The 17,586-nt window shown below is 31.0% G+C and overlaps 2 protein-coding genes across 19 annotated transcripts in view; one reads left to right on the top strand and one right to left on the bottom strand.

Annotated features, from left to right (window-relative positions):
- Positions 1 to 8,289, top strand: part of LOC126767759 (neurofilament heavy polypeptide) — a 67,398-nt gene extending 59,109 nt beyond the window's left edge. For all 12 annotated transcript variants that reach the window (XM_050485363.1, XM_050485365.1, XM_050485364.1 and 9 more), the window contains one exon: positions 41 to 8,289. In XM_050485363.1, coding sequence (XP_050341320.1) covers positions 41 to 438 — 398 coding nt within the window. In that variant the 3' untranslated portion in view covers positions 439 to 8,289. The remainder of the gene's footprint in view (positions 1 to 40) is intronic.
- Positions 8,290 to 8,824: 535 nt separating this feature from the next.
- The window catches only part of LOC126751629 (diacylglycerol kinase eta-like), a 68,582-nt gene continuing 59,820 nt past the window's right edge, over positions 8,825 to 17,586 (bottom strand). For all 7 annotated transcript variants that reach the window (XM_050462035.1, XM_050462031.1, XM_050462032.1 and 4 more), the window contains 4 exons: positions 16,913 to 17,150; positions 16,474 to 16,846; positions 15,581 to 16,403; positions 8,825 to 15,465 (listed from right to left, as the gene is read on the bottom strand). In XM_050462035.1, the coding sequence (XP_050317992.1) occupies positions 15,157 to 15,465; positions 15,581 to 16,403; positions 16,474 to 16,846; positions 16,913 to 17,150 (1,743 nt within the window). In that variant the 3' untranslated portion in view covers positions 8,825 to 15,156. The remainder of the gene's footprint in view (positions 15,466 to 15,580; positions 16,404 to 16,473; positions 16,847 to 16,912; positions 17,151 to 17,586) is intronic.

Below are 17,586 nucleotides of genomic sequence, written 5' to 3'. Positions count from 1 at the left end.
CACACATATACACACACTTGTACATTGACGGCGAGTGCAGCCTGGAAACATGCCGAACCGAAGATGGGCACCACAAGTCCAACCGGTACCGTTGGTGCTGGACGCTCAATTGTCGCCACGCAGCCAACCGCTGGCGCTGGTGGTCTGCCATCACCTCCACCATCGCTGGCATCAACAGCAATAGCAACCGGTAAGCCAGTGCCTGGCTCAACATTGCGCTGCCTCGATGACCCCATCTTCGATGTGGACATTGGCCATTTGGGTGGTGGAGGTGGTGGTGTTGGTGGTGTCAGCGCTGGTGGCGGTGGCAACACTTCGTCATCGTCCACGTCGACCACCACGGCGGTGACAGCACGCACCACAGCGAACGATGTGCTAGAAAAGGCTCGTGACCGTTTCGATCGCTTCTGGGGCGGCAGCAAGGAGGAGCATGTTTAAGTTGACGCTTGTTCGAAACCAATTACAATGAAACAATGTTCATTCCAAATGAAAGACGCTGGTCGAAATGATGTTGGTGATGATGTTGATTATTTTGATGAAAATGTAATTGCTATTAAAGCAACGTAGGCCGCACTGAGGTTAGAGTTTTGAGGTAGACTGCATGAAGTTCAGCTGAGATTTTTATACTCAACGACAGACAGCCGGTTAGTCAAATTCATTAAATAACTTTTATAATAATTGCAATAACAACTAATTACTATTAAAATGTGTAACACAAAGTGAATATGTAACAACAAAAGCAAATATAACAAATAAGTGAACAGAAAAATCAGAAACACGAAACATAAGTGTGAAAAAAACTAGCATAGAATAAAACAAACAAGACAAGCAGATATGTAATAAAAGTTTTTAGTGCAAAGTACTTGCATGAAAGGCATAGCAATAATATGAAAATCTAAGTATGCAGTGTGTCAAACTAAATACCTTCACACACACACACACACATACACGCAACCACACAAACTCTTACTACAGCGCAAATTACACGCAAGCAAACACTGCGTTAGCGTTGCGCTCTTTAAGGCCACACCAATTGACACACTCGCGCTATAAGCCACGACAACATTAGAAAATCTAGATATTTTATTAAATTAACAAATCAAATCTTGTCATATATAACTAAATAGTTTAATCAAATGCATATGTATGTGTTGGAATAGTTCATTGAAAAAGACACAGGGTGGCAGGATTTCAATTCATAGTTTTTACTAAGTCTACACACAGCTAAATGAAAGATGTTTTTAAATTAAGTGTTTTCCAATTAAGTCATAAGCAAAAAACTGTTGAAACACCAAACTGAAGATACCAAACAATAAGCTTTGATGTCGCTTCATAAGCTTAACTGATAACTGATGATAACTTCAGATTATTTCAGCGGTGAAGTACATTTTGTTGCGAAAGAATAAAATTTATTCTGAGCGAAAGAGTGGACATTAATTGTTTGATATATACAGTTTAAATTTTGAAATTAACCAGAGCTATTAGTTGGAATTTTGTAAGCTTTGTTAATGAAACTGTTGAGAATCTTAACAATTTTCGCCGATATTATCGAACGTTTTTTGAAGGAACAAAATGAGCATGAAAAATATTACATAAAATTTAAATTAATTTATTTATTAAGTCGTGTTTGCCACTTAATTCGCGGTAAATTTCATTAAGTAAATTGTAGCAATTAAAGCTGTTGATTTCTTTTCGTCGATAATTTAGTAGAATTTAAAAATAATTTTTTTTTCAAGAGACTCAAATGCACTCGACTGAAAGATACTACGTTAAATGTGTATTAATTTCATTAATTAGCAATTTAAATTGTATTGAAATTGTCAATTTGTATTGAATAATTATGAATATTAATCCCTATGTTTGCGTTTCTTTGATTTATTTACATCAGGTTTAACAAAATTTCAGTACAACTTTTCTGACATGCCTGAATCACCAAAACTATGTATAACTACATACATATGTATACTATGTATGTATAAGTACTACTAGAAATTTCGGATATCGTAGCAAAAACCAACAAAGAGGCTTGACTTCCAAAATACTGCTTTTAAGAAATATTTGTTAATCAAACTTAGGAAATAAAGGCAATTTTAAGGGAATTTAAAATTTATGTGACTGCGCGGTTTACAACTTTTTTTTTCATGGTAGTACATATAACACAAAGGCATTCATTTTAAATAGATATGCGTTCAATTGTTCATTATCATTATCTTTTATCAACTTTGGGCATTTTATGTGATGTAGTTTTTAAATATTTATAGAAAATCCGAATCTAAGAATTTCCTTCAGTCAAGGTCTCTTTCAAATTGAGTTTCTTATGTACCCATTCCGATTATATGACAAATTGCCAGACAGCAGGCGAGTTCGATAAGAGCAAGCTTTTACTCCGATTGCAAGCAATATATTTTAAAAATAGCCACCGTTATTAGTGGTTAAATCCTCAATTGTTAAAACTCTGCAAAGATTATTCTTCTAGAAAATCGTAAAGCGCTCAATTGGAAATCAATTCTAAGGCATAGAGCCAAAGTTTTCTGATATTTTAGTATTGCTTACGTAATAGTTTATAATGAGATTAACCATTAACTGAAAAAAGAAAAATATTTGAAAAATACTTGGAAACTGACATTTCGTTAAAGAGAGTGTAGTTTCTGCAGAGAATTGTTTCCTCTTCAACAGTTTATTTCCACGTAGATAAAAAAAGTAAAAAAGTTGAGTCATTCCAGAAGAGAAGATAGGTTCGACATTATTAAAATTTTTAATCGAAATTTCAGATTCAAGTTCGGAAAATCCACTCATTGTTCTTATTAAGTGTGAAATTTATACAAAAACTCTTTGTGATTAATTTTTCGTAAATCAACACCCATGAAGCAGAAAATTTTATTTTTTTGTTAAACTCCAGGCGTGCAGTAAAATGGAAACTGAAAACTAACTAAATGTTTGGGGAATATAAACTCAGCATATATATGTATGTATATTTAGAAAATGTGTTCAATTGTCTAAGAACTCATTAATAATAAGCTCAATACGCATGTACTTATGTATGTATGACTCTAAAATAGTTGTCTTTAATTTATAATATTTTTGGTAAATTATTAAATGTATGCCAATGCGAAATATTTCTTTTGCAGCTTAAGACAAATATAAAGACAAATTGAATTTGTGCGCAAAACAAGGAAGTTTTTATTGTTAGTTAGAGAAGCAAGAGAGTAGGAAGACGTAATTATTGAGAGGCTTTATTTTAAGTTTGAACTAACTCGATTTTTGTTTTTTATAGAGAAGAATTAGTAAACATTTAGATAATTTTTATATTATTTTGTAGCCATATTATTTTTAAAAAATGAAATAGCTGAAAAACAAATAATATTAAAAAATGTTATAAAAATGTCCATTTAATTTTTCTATTCTTCTGTTTAAGTTTTTAATATTTTTACTGTTTTTCTTTTAAATTGGTTTATAAACACGAGCATATGCGGCAAATAAGATAAACAATTAAAAATATATATATTTTTTAATTTTTTTAATTAATTTATCATTTATTCCTTTGCCCATATTAGCGGATTATATTTAAAGGTGTCGTTAATGAGTGGCTTGAAACACTTGCTATTAATTAGCTCACATTATTGCATTAAGACACATACGCATACATATTAATAAAAATCGTAATCAACCATCATCAAATCAAAAACATCATCATCACTTCATATATGAAAAGTAGGCAACAGAAAAAGACCCGTCCAAAACATATATAAAAAATACAAGCTTGAACAACTATAAGGAAACATTTTTGAACTAAAGTAAATATAACTAAAGTAAATTTAGGAGCAACAAAAGTAGAGAGATAACTACTTACAACCTCTAAATAAATAACAAAAACAAAAACGCACGCATATACATACATATATGCCTATTATGTGTATATGTTACACAATAGGGTTGTATTTCTGTGTGAGCATTGCAAAGTGAAAGTGTTCGCCAGTTTTAAATGTTTTTAACAAAACACAAAAACATACTTGCATAACAGCATGCCAGCACTTTCTTATATAAATAATATAATAATAATAACAAACATATGGTATGCAACGGCGCGTTTGCAACAAATGTGTGGGGAATTTTCATGTTGAAAAGCTAAGCAAATTCATATTAAAAAAAGATCAAGAATATGCGGTTGTTGTTTTGATAATTTGTGGCAGATCTCTGTGGAAATAAGCGCAAAAGTGAAACATTATTATTAAAAAGTTTTGAAAATTATGTGGGTCAAAATACCATCACTTATATATGTAGATGATTTCGAGACGGCGAGTGGATTGTGAACGTACTATTGAAGGTGTCAGACAAAATTAACCAATACAATTGTTTATGGCATTTACTTATTGTGTAAGTTAAGCAATAGTTTCGAAAAAAATCACCAAAACAAGAATTCAAATATTTGTAAAATAATGTTTTAATTAAAAACTTATTTAAAAAAAAACTAATGAAAGCTATTTTTGTTATTAAAAGCTTGCAAAATATTTCAGCGCAATTTTTTTTTGTAACAAAAGGTTGGTTCTCTAAGTGAACTCCTGCATAAATTACAATTTAATTCAATATTGATTTAAAGTTTCCCAATTATTATCGAGTTTGACAAATATTTTGATAAAAAGGCAAGCGCCGACATTTTTGAACGCAAATAAATATTTATTTATTAAGCATCAAGTAGCCTTTATGTAATGCCTCAATCAATGCATATAAAATAATTGTTATACTCGTATTTGTTATAGATGTAGTACTAATATCGCTTGTGCATATAAGAATTATTTAAATAAAAGTTTGTTAGCGCTTATTAGCAAAACATGGGAGTGTGACAGATGTTTTTTTTTCATTACATTCACGTTGTTGCTTCATACTAATGCTGAGGATTGGATATGTTTGTTTGTAACTTGTCTGATTTCGCGATATAACGAACTTAAAGCGAGATTTCGATACTTGTGGATTTATGATTTTTTTTTAAGATTTCTGATTTATGATTTATGATTTATGATTTATGATTTATGATTTATGATTTATGATTTATGATTTATGATTTATGATTTATGATTTATGATTTATGATTTATGATTTATGATTTATGATTTATGATTTATGATTTATGATTTATGATTTGTGATTAGTGATTAATAACTTATGATTTATAATTAATGATTAATGACTAATGATTTATAATTAACGATTAAAGATTTATGATTAATGATTTATGATTAATGATTAATAATATATGATTTATGGTTAATGACTAGCGATTTATAATTATTTATAATTAACGATTTACGATTAATGATCAATAATTTATGATTTATGCTCTATGATTTCTGATTTAAAATCTTAGGAGAACTCTTTCAAAGAATCAATGTTGTTTATGGTATGTGTAAAGAAACTGAATTGAATTTCATGTAAAAAAAAGCGTTATCAACATGAAACAGTTGACAAAGTATTAAAGTATAAGAAGCGTATTGCTTCAGATTATTAAAATTTTTGCATGTTAAAATACCACTTATTATTTACCGTAATATAAGTGAAATAAAATCTCTCTATATATAATATACTAAAAAATTATGCTTATACCACATATTATTGATTGGCAAGTATTATAAATAGTTCAAGCTGAAAAACTTATATCGGAGTTATTTGAGCCTTCTGCGGTAAGAAACGACATTGGACCACTTTATGAACGATTGAAAAATAAGTAAAAAAAAAACATATTTAAGAAAAACATACTTAAGCACTGAGTCTGCTAAATAGTAACAAGCTGCAAATTTCTTGCATTTATTTGCATAATAAACAGGGTAAACTTATATCGCGCATACTTCTTTTTTAGTTTAATTAATTTGTTTGGAACCATATTGAAAATCTCATTGCCACAGAGCTGACAAAACGAAACTATAAAATGGGTGAATCCGCAGATAATAGAGAAGTAGAGAAATGGATTGAGAAAATACAACAAATTTATTTAAAATAGTAAAAAACATAATCTCTAAATAACAATAAAAATTCTCAATAAAAGTCATATTAGAGTAAGAAAAAAAAAACAATAATGATTTGCAATGTTTTAAAATCTAGTTAGTGACAGCAAAATCAATTTTTTTCACTGGCAAGGATACAAAAATGAAGAAAATAAACCAATAAGTAAATCCATAGATTAGTAACTTAGGCAAAACCGAGAGATCACCTATAACTTTGAAAACCGATGCGCATGCAGTTCAATGTCTAACAATATACTAAATGTATGTAGGTACTCATAGTAGTCTAATAGCTAAAGAAATACTAAAATTTAAAAACAATAAATCTGTAAAAGAAAAATCTAAAATAGAATAACTAACAAATGCCATAAATATAAAAAAAATTAAATAAATTGCAAGTGCGGGAAAATTACTGAGAAGATTGGTTAAAATTCTATTCTATTGTATATGTTGTAGTGAACTACTGAGGCAAAAGTGAAAGATGTTAAGAGTAGGCGCATATCGCAAAAAGAACAACCACTTTTAAGTTATAGTATACACAATACTACATCTATAGCTTTTCAACAGGCGAGAAACAAATGAGTCTTAAACTTTCATACAATCGGCTGGATTTCCTCCACCAAGCGTCAAAGCAGCTTGTCTAAATAGTTGTGAAAGTCAGTTGGAGAAATCTGTATTTCGGACTCATATTGACTCATATAAGCTTTCGTATAATAATACAGCAGCCGATTCCATATTAAAGGCTTTAGTAGAGCACTCTTTTAAATTGAGCTGGAAAATCACAGATTTTCTATTATTTTTTACATATTGTGCAATATTTCGCATGGTGACCGTAAGGACATTTATACCAAAAATCGAATAGACTGCTCAGATTAAAACTTTTGGGTAGTCATACTTGTAGTGCCGTGTCGCAACCTTTTGCGTGGGATATTTTTTGGAAGTAAACAAGAGCCCACGTAAACCTTTAAAGAAATATAATCTGTTAAAGTTTTACAAATGTTATCTTATTTTTTAATAAATGTTTCAGTTTGAATATATTTGTTGGTATGTTTTGAATATTTTAGATAATGCAAGTAAATAAAAAATAAATAAACATTTAAAAAACGACACTAAAATTTTCAAAGCATTAAACAAAAAATATGCATAAAGCTATTAAGCAGTTTGTGTATGAAAAAACTAAGCAAAACTTAAAAGTCAAACTTTGCAAAACAAAGAAATAAAACAGAGAAGAATTAATAAAAATTAAAAACAAAAAAATTTCATCGACAAAATAAAAAGGCAACTTGTTTCAGAATTTTACTCAAAATTTTTGTAAGCATAACAATTTCAAAGCAAAACTGCAGAAGGCAGCTAAAATTATAAATAATAGCGTAACTTAGATTAAATGCGTAGAGATTGAGGTAATCTAGAGATATATTCTTTTACGTAAACAATAACTGCATTGAAAAAGCATTTGAATTTATAAAACTTGAATTGAAAAAAAAAACGAAAAGTAACTGTTAGCAAGAGCAACCTATAAAACAAGCTCTGTGAAAATATTTTTGCTTTTAATTGGCCAACACAACTTGCTTAGTGACACAGATAACAAAAACTCAAAAATTCTCAACAGCAAGCATTTTTCAATATTGAAAAAGAAAAAAGTTAAAATCTAACATACATAACCCTTTTGCGTAATGTACACAAACTCCATACTAAAATTGAAAACAAAGTTGAAAACTATTTATTCCTCTCACTGTCTATGTACATGTAGAACTGTCTCTGTGAACTGTCTAGAAAACATTACACAAATGCATAAAAAGTAAAGTATATTAAGAGCATTGAGCACTTATAATAAACGAAAATTTGCATCCAAAAGCTAGGCTTATACGTGCATAACGCCGTAGTTAAGCAAACAGAAGCTACTGAGATGAGACAAGAGAATGCAAGTTGGGCACTCTCTGCAGCAGCTAATAAAATGAAAAATAAACAAGTAATTTCAAAATATCGCACAGCCGCAGATAAAGTGTTATTATCGAATTGTAAAATAACAAAAGAGCTTCGCTCCGGTCGATCTTCATCGATATTTAACTAATATATAGCAAAAAATAAATATGAACTCTCATAAACTCCCAGAGAATGGGAAACAAAAAAACAAAAACAGGAGTATAAAAATATTGCTAAATAATAGCTAAAAATTAGAGAATAAATACATGCATAAAAATTCGAACGATCAAACAACAAAGAAAAACCGAACTAAAAAATTATGTATAATAAAATTTATGGAAACTGCATATAAACATTTAAAAATAAAATATAACCGGTGTGTTTAATTTCGAAGAAAGCCTACTTTTAAGAACGGTGAGTATTGACAGCATGCTTGCAGTATACCGAGCTGCCGTATTCCATTATTGCAGTCTTTTTCATAGAATGCTGGGTTCTCTTTAACTCAATATATGCATACATATGTCAGATATACTCATTGACTGATTCATTATTTGCCTTGAAGTTATTTAAACATTATTTTTTAATGCTTGAGAACGAGAAATGACTGACTTTGTCGAGACTGCTTCAAAGAAGAAAGATACTCAGCGGTTCGGCATTACTCATTATTTCCGATCTCTGGCGTCGATTTACTTACGGTTAGCCAGCCGTGAAGTGTCTCTAACTGAATCTTATATTCCAGATTCCCATAATCGTCAACAATAGAAAAATTATTCAAAACTTTGCAACCTTCGATGCATATTTAAAATTATATAATTTAAGAATTTTAATAAATCTGTAAATTACAATACTAACGTTAGACGTCTTCTTCAATCTTGGTCATATGCTAACAAGCTTTTAATAAAACGAAATTTCTGCAGTTGAGGTTTAAACTTTATTGAAAATCATTACTGTTTGTTTGCTCAATAACCCATCTCTGCAGTAGTTGAACATTCGTTTATGTTTATTGTGCTATGCTGTGTTAGTATGTACATATACATATGTATATTTGTTTAGTGTTCCTTAACATAGCATAGTAATATTATGTGCAATTTAACATAGCTGCTGTTGCTGTTAAATGTTATTGAAATCCTCAGTGTTTGAGACGCATTTGTATGCCCGTTTTATTAGCACAAAATTATAAATGAAATAAAAATGCTCTGTGGAAAGAAAATTAAGTTTATTTACAGACTTTACAGTAGTAAGGATAAGTAATTTATAGAGCATGTGAACTTAGGTACTGCAATTACATAGTCTTAGGTTGCATATTTCGTTATTCACTTTTCTAGGAATATCTTTCAAAAAATATTTTTTACAGTTACCGTGAATTTACAACACTTTTAAGCAACATCGGTCTTTTATTGATTGATTGATATCGCCGAAGTAACGAGTGACCTATTGCATTAACATTGTTTGATATCGTTTACAGTAATGTAAGTGGTGAGCTTGAATAGCAGCGAAGGCGAAAGTCACAAACAAACATGACTTCTTCGGTTCTCTCAACAAAGCAAACAGTACATACTCTGTGTTGATGCTTGAAAGGCAATGTAATGTTAAGCATTGCCTAGCTGTAATGCAACGGGTGCATCATGTTCTCACTGTTAGAAGCGCATTCTCTATGCGTGAATATTACAACATTTTTGACATGCCTGTTAACTGTTAACAGCACTGCAATTTTTGAGTGCTGTGAATGTGAAGTCTTTATGAGTACAGGAATGTTATTGTGCATATTTATTAACAGGAATTATTGGTTTGGGGAAAATTTTTACATTTAATGGAAAAAATAACATTTCAATTAAAATATGTTAATTTCAATAATACAGAAATCGAAAGATACCTATGTTAGACCGATTTTTAAGCCACTAGAGAACGGAAGAGGTGGAAAAATAATACAGCAGCTGTGCTCAATGCACAATAATATAAAGTTTCGAAAGTGTGTATTACACTGAAGGTGTTTTGCGAGGAAAGGTTAATATTTTTGATGTGTTGTAGAATGTATGCAAAACATTTTGTAGCTGCAATCATCGTTGTGGTAAAATTGTAGGCATTTCTTTGTTTTAATATTAAAGTTTGAAATTTTTGTTACTGAAGCTTTCTTTTTATTCCAAGCAGTTGTGGTTATAAAAAAATTTGGAATACGTACATACATATGTATGTATGTATATGGGTTCTAGTGAGCTTTGTTGCTGCATATTGCACATTTACAAAATAAACTTCTATGTGTTACAAATTTTTTGTTTTTGTATGCACATGTGTACTATATATATTTAAACAATTATATAAACATGTGTTTATGCAAATATTGGCATGGCGGTACTTAGTTCAATGGTAGAATTATACACTTATAATTATATTAAAATTAATTTCTAGAAATTTAAACTTTTATTTAATTATCCTTTGATTTTTTCGCTAAAAAATTGTTAAATTTTGCATTTATTTAATTAACAAACATATAGATTGCGAATATACATATACTCGTACATATATGTATATGTATGTATGTAACTGGAAAAGTTACACGATTGTGTGTATATGTATAAGTAACATGTAAATGAGTGTGTATGTGTTTGTGAAAATCCTTTCGTTTCGTTATTCCAATTTCATAGCTAAGTATCTTTTAGATCATCTTTTCTAATAGCAATCAGATTGTATCAATTTATTAATTACACAGCTACATATGTATTTATCTATGCCTTAACATAGTTAAGTCTACAGTAACTGACAGTTCAAATGCATGTACCATATCTTATGTATATAAATACGAGTACATGTGTTGTAAGCGTATAGCGTTTTCATACTGTTACATCGCTCCTTGCTCCCCAGCCACAATGCGAGTAAGAGTTCAGATGTAGTCTTTGATGATTTTGCGTTTAGTTTTCGTTTATTTATATATATTTTTATTGTTACTTAATAACTAACTTTTATTAATTTTTTTCTTGTTGATTGTACTTCAAAAGAAATGTGGTTTCAGAAAGTATTCAAATAATTGTTGGCGCTCAAAATTGTTTCATAGCGAGGAGAGGCTTATGGGAGTGCCTCTTTATGATATTGAAAACATATGAGCATTTTTTTAGAAACACATTTAGAATACAACAACACACGACAACATACATTATTGTAAATGCATGAAAACACAAATACGTTTTCTGCATTTATTTTATTTAATTTGTTGCCAAATTCCTTTTGCTCTGTTTCTTATTAGATGCCAAAACTTAAAAGCATTTATAAGCTTTAGCTCATTCACTTTGCTTGTGATCACTCCAGCCTTCATTACCAGCGAATTTGTTATTATTTTACTTTTCTCGCTCTAAATTTTTTGTAATTATTTGCGTAATTTAAAAATAGAGACTGCAAAAATATCACAGATTTTACTGAATTTAGCAGTCTTTAAAGGTGTAACAAATACTTTTGGTTTTTCGAACACAGGACTTAAGTGGAATGTTAGTATATCTTGTCTTCCTAATAATTGTGATAGTAACTATATATAAATATGAACAAATATAGACGCATGAAAAATTATATTATTGGTAATTCAATAATGTGAATGTTACTTGATATGTGATTTAATGCATTTCGGGTATGTTATAAAAAAATCATGGCAACAATAAATCATAATCAAAAAAAAAATGTAATAATAAAATAAAATAAGAAATAATCAAAAAGAAGACATTAGAACAATAACTTCAAAGTTTTTCTATATTATTCTATATTAAATAAAAACTTTCAAACATTTTTATAGAAGCCATTTTATGTTGCAGAAATTCTCATAGCGTAACTTTTATTCAAAAATTAGGTTTGCAAAATTAATAAACTTGCTGAAATGATTTGTTCCTAAAGCGAACAATTCCTATGAAACAAAGTCTGTATGGAAAGTGTTCACTCGTTTAGTTGTGGTTAACAGTTGCTTATTTAACATGACTGTTCAATGCCAATTGATGGATTTTTATGGAAGAAATTTAATATTCTTGTGTGTATTATATAAGGAGCACTAGATTTTAGCTCTAGAAGATTTTTGAAAGTTTTCTAAGAATTTCGACAATTTATAATACTTTAACTGAAAGAGTATTTAATTTTCGAAAATGTCAAAAAGTTGTTACTTTTGTAAAAAAAAGGAGACTTTGCAACGTCTTTGAGGCTGCAACATTGTCCTCTTTTCGAAAAACTTACCTTTTATAAAAAATAACTTGCAACTGTATGTACTCTAATAGGAAAATGTTGATAGTATAAACAAAAATGCTTCCGGAAATATGAAGTTTTCTTTTAAAGGCATGCCACAGAAAAAACTATATAGCATAGGTTATTAGTGTCTGAGATACATATGAGTTGTGAAAAGTATAAACGGCAGTAAAATTGACTTCTTTGTTTAACTGAAATAAGCTTAACTGAATTTATAACCTCAAATTCAGTGAATTGTATTCGCATATACTTAATCTATCGTAACTTTGTCAACATCTACTGAATATTGCGTTCTAACGCCATTTGCCTTTTAGAGTGCTTTTGGCTTTATATAAAAAATTAGTAATAACCTACGGCCACAACTTACAATGTTTTTTTTTTTTTCTAACTTAAATTTTCCTTTAGTTCGTCGAATTATTTAGAGTATTTATTTTAAGTACATATAATTAAGGGGAATATATTTATTAGTTAGATTTGTATATTTTTAGAGTTTCATTTTAAGCGATTTCTTATTGAATAAATTTCTTTCTTTAAATTTCGTTTTTAGTTTTTATCAAATTGTTTACCATTAATTGAATTGTGAAATTATACCTTCAAATGTTTGTTTTAATATCTTTTAAGGTTACATTGTTTACTCTAGTTCTTAAATTTAATGAGCTTACGTATCAATACAAATTTTGTCTAAATGTTTTTTTAGTAAAATGTTTCATGTCCTCGTTTTAAGCGTAAATCGTTTGAATTTCCATGTTTTGTGACAGCACATTTTTCAATGGTAAGTAATTAACACTTCTAAAAGATGATATAATAATTAACAAGTACAGCTAACACAGCGAATGATCTCCGAAATTTTGTAACACAAATCTAACAAATTTTTTGTAACAAAAGCCCTACAACCGACTTTTATACGCTGCCTTAAGTTATAACCAAAAAAATTAGTATCAATTAAAATAAAATGGTACGTAAACATAAATAATACAAAAATATATTTTACTGTTAAAAAATGAAAAAAGTTTAAATTTGTATTATTTAAATTATTAAATTTTTTTGTAAAACTTTAGGTTTTTTGACCATTAAATTAAGACAATGTGTTTATGTCATCATTGAATTTTAATTTTTTCTAAAACATCTTGAGTATATCTGGGCTCATACTTTTTTTCTCAGCGAAAAAATAAGACATACTCAAAAGGTTTGTTTACAGTTAAATTTACTTCGTTTTGTTTAAGTTTTCCATTTATAGTTACTCTTAAGGCATTTTCAAAATCTTCCCCAATAGGAGACGTACGAGGAAAAATTTCAAAAATGTTTTATTTGTTTTCTTATAAATAAAATGTGTCTATATTTAATAATTATAAAATATTTAATACTTTCGTCGGGTTTCGGTTTTTTTTTAAAGACTTAATATTAATTGACTTATGCATATACATAAGTCTACATATGCGTTTATACTAATTTATAGGTTACCGTTAATGTAAGTGCTTAAATATGCAGCTAAATTTACCTTTAAACTATATGTAATCATGTAAATCGTAGATAATGCAAGGTTGTATACCTAAACCTAAGATAAAACATTTTATCGGAATTAACTTTTGGTAACAAAAACTTTACAGTTGAGTTTAAGTTCATAACTCATCTTAATCATAATTTTATAAAGGGACCTTTTTTTGAATGAAATATAAATTTTTCTTTCGAAACAAATGCAGGAAATGAATAACTGCGGCGCGAGCTGGTCAACCGGCTTTGATAACCATTTACTATTCAAAAACTGTTTCAAACCTGCTTTATTGTTGAAATAATGTTAGGCACAAAAATAGTGGTTTCCATTCAACTGCGTTTTACTCAGTTCTTCTCTCACTTGTTCTGTTAGTAAAGTGTTGGTCCCGCCTCAACTAAAATAATTGAAAGCTAACAATTAATTTAATATTTCTTTTACAGTTATGTTTAACTTAGAATTCAGTTAACTGCAAATAACTGCTCCAGAAAAATATTGGACTTCTCCTATGTGCCGTTGGAAAGTACACCTGATAGCTAATTGCGTTTGCCTTACAGAGTAATTGAGATTTTACGGTAATTTACTGATTTCTAAACATTTTGTTACACATTTAAAACGCTTTGTGGATTACAAAATTATAAAATTTATACTTATGACATTAATTTACGCTTAACACATAATATTTGTATATATACAGTAGTGGGTGTGTCGGGTGTGAGAGTGGAGCTACAATTTATAGAATTATAATGATATTACTGTTAAATATTAACGATAGTTAGACTTTAAATTGCTTATAAATTTAGAATTCAATTTTTAATTTTGCTCGAAGGTTCGCTTCTCTGATAAATTTCGAAGTTGTAATTTTGTCTACCTAAATGTTAAAAGCGTAAAGAAATGTTTGTTACATTGCTGTGTTCAGTTTGTGTGTGAATTTAAATCTTCTTAAATTTTTCATAAAAATTTTTACTTTATAGTTGCACCCAAAAAACTCCTGAGGTACATTGACCAATAATACATTTTGTAACTACATTTAAATTCGTTTATAGCAATTATAATAAATAAGTTTAAATTTTTGATAAGTGTAAAATATTTTTGTTTTTGTTTTTAATTGTGTTATTTTTTTTTTAATTTATAATATTGTAATTACTCAAGGTGCACATTTACCACTGCATTTGACTACTTCGTTTATATGTTTTTAAGCAACATTTTAGTTGTTTAAAAAATTTTAATTAAAATTACTTTTATTTTTGTTTTAGTAATGCATTTGATTAGCATGCGAACTTCTCCATTACAAAAAAAAAAAACACCATTTAATAAGTATTTGTAACTTATTAATAGCTTTCTACTTGTCAATCTGCCTTATAGTCTATTTAATTTATTACTAGATGATTGTTTTATGCATTTTTGCTCGTCGTCAAAAAGTTCACTTATACCTTTGTTTTTCGCCTTAACAACTTTAAGATGTGCTTTCATTTTATTCCAAGTAAGTACCGTTATACCACAAGCACTAATTTGTTACTACACACAAGCGCCCGCCTTTTAGTTCTCGTTCATATCCTTGATTGCTTGCAATATGCGTTTGACGTGCCCCACTTTAACTACACCCAAATCTTTGAGATCTCTTCTGCCTAGTGTTAGTAGCTCTTTGCCGCGTATATCGTTCTTCATGAAGCTCTCCACATATTCGGAGAGCTGCATTGTTTCTAGCCAAGTGACCACTTCGTCGACACTCCAATTGCTGGCAGCTTCGCGTGTTGTCGTTAGTGGTGGCTTCAGTTGTGTCTGTCCCACGGTGGAACCAGAGCGCAGACGCACCCAGAAGTGGCGCGATTTGCGACGGCCATCACCCTAAATGAGGAGAATAAACAAAGTTCACGTTAAAGTTTACCCAAATATTGCATCACCCATGTAGATCTTAGATCATAGGTATTTCACAGCTTGAAATAAACAGAAACGGACTTACCTCTTCATTTGGCGCCAAAGCGTTGAAGTAAGCGCGCAATTTCCCATCAAAACTCTTCTGAACCGAACACTTTTTCAGCTCCATTTCGATATTGGCCAAGGCAGCGCTCAACTTCGACTCGAGATCCTCTCTCAATATTAAGCTATGTGCACGATCCCGTAATAAATTGCAGGAATCCTCGTACAATTGACGCGCCGACTCGATAACCTCCACAAGTTTGGTGCGTAGTGTGGGCCCCTCAAGTAATTTGCCATCCGGATGTATGGATTCGAGTACTTCGGCGGCGCGACAAGCCACAGCATACAAATCGTGTTGCAAAGATGGATGTGAAATTATAAGGAATTTCACCCATTTTACAAGCGAACTGACAGCCTCAATGAAGTTCAAGAGTACATAGCATTCACGTTCCGACAGCACCTCATCCGTAGACATGGCATGCTCGGATGCAGTCGATGATTGTTCGCGCTGTATGGATATGCTATGTTGACGCTGCTTTTCTTGCCAGGATTTCAGTGATATTTCCAAATGACGATTACGACAAAGCATTTGTACGCGATTCTTGTGTAGTATACGAATCATGCCGGGTGGTTGTAGCCAAGCTTCGCCATCAACTTGTATGGGTATCTCTTCATCGCCCAAAATATTTATTTGCACACTCTGGCATTGGGCTATGCGATGATGCTGTAAGTTTATGAGACGCGAGGCGGCCATTTGCACCGAACCAAACACGGCGACAACTTCGAGTATGCGATCGTCAAAGCTGGGCAAAAGGAAGATATCGTCCTTCTTACTGGAGCCCCAGAAATTCGTGCCGCCCATAAAGCTGTAGTATGAATTGAATATTTATAGATCAAATTATCAATAATTAGAGTGTTATATTTGTTGTTACTCACCTGGGTATGTTCAATATGACAATGCCCTGCAGGGATGGCAGCGGTATACGCTGCCCATCACATTCCAACTGCACTCGTTGCTCGAGATTTTTACATGTTTTCTGCAATAGCTGCTTCGAACCCAACACACCGTACCACATATAGTTTTTGGCACGCGAGCGACACTTCTCGGGGTGCTCTTCCCGTTTGTTATGGAAATCGAGCGAGATCTTGGCATCTATGCCAATACCAAAGTAATTGTTCATAACGCATTTCTCATGATAGCCTGCCAGCAGGGTTTCATCGGGATCCATTAGTGGACTAACAGCAGCGCAGAGCGTATCTGCATTTGCTAGCAAGCATTTGGAGATGAACCCGGAACTATTGGCTAAGGCTAGATGGTAAGAAGTAAGTATGTAATTAATAATATATTAGGGATAGACCGCTTAGTTGTACTCACTTGGCCAATTTGGTAGGCGTACAAGTGGATTAATTATCGGCATTTTCCTAGCGCCATCTTCAGCGCCAAGTAGCCGCTCCTTATCTTTTTTGCTCTTATCGTCACGTTCTTTGTCACCACCTGGATTACCGCCACCACTGCCACCGCCAAAATGATCGAATCCAAATAGTGCCGAACCCATAAAAAGACTGGACTTGGAGCCTTTAAGTGTCTGCAGATTTGGTAACGCCTCATTTGGCTGCAAAGAGAGTGTATATATGTAATCTCAGTGGCGTTAACAGGAAAAAAAAAACCGTTAAGTAGTGTGGAAAGTATCAGATAGTATTGCACTAACTACTAGTAAGTGAAGGAGAATGCTTGAAAGTTCAGTAAGTGTGTGGTAGAGTGGACAAATTGTATACAGTTTAGTTATGTTGTTCTAACTAAAAGTAAACGAAGTGTGGAAATTAATCCTTAAACGAAACAAACACAATATTTTATGTACAGAGAGAAGCAATGGCAGCGGAAATAATGATATTTCGAAGGACAAACGAACGAAGAAAGTTGAGCGTAGACTAGACAATAAGCTTTGGAAGAATGTAAATAGTTATCTTTAGGACAGTTTTATAGAGCACTTAGGGTTTAAGTGGAGGTTATAGAAACGAATTTACAAAGCAACTACAAACTCATTTGGC

Source organism: Bactrocera neohumeralis, chromosome 2 (genome assembly GCF_024586455.1).
Source record: "Bactrocera neohumeralis isolate Rockhampton chromosome 2, APGP_CSIRO_Bneo_wtdbg2-racon-allhic-juicebox.fasta_v2, whole genome shotgun sequence".
NCBI lineage: Eukaryota > Metazoa > Arthropoda > Insecta > Diptera > Tephritidae > Bactrocera > Bactrocera neohumeralis.
This window is presented reverse-complemented; position numbering and strand designations above follow the sequence as displayed.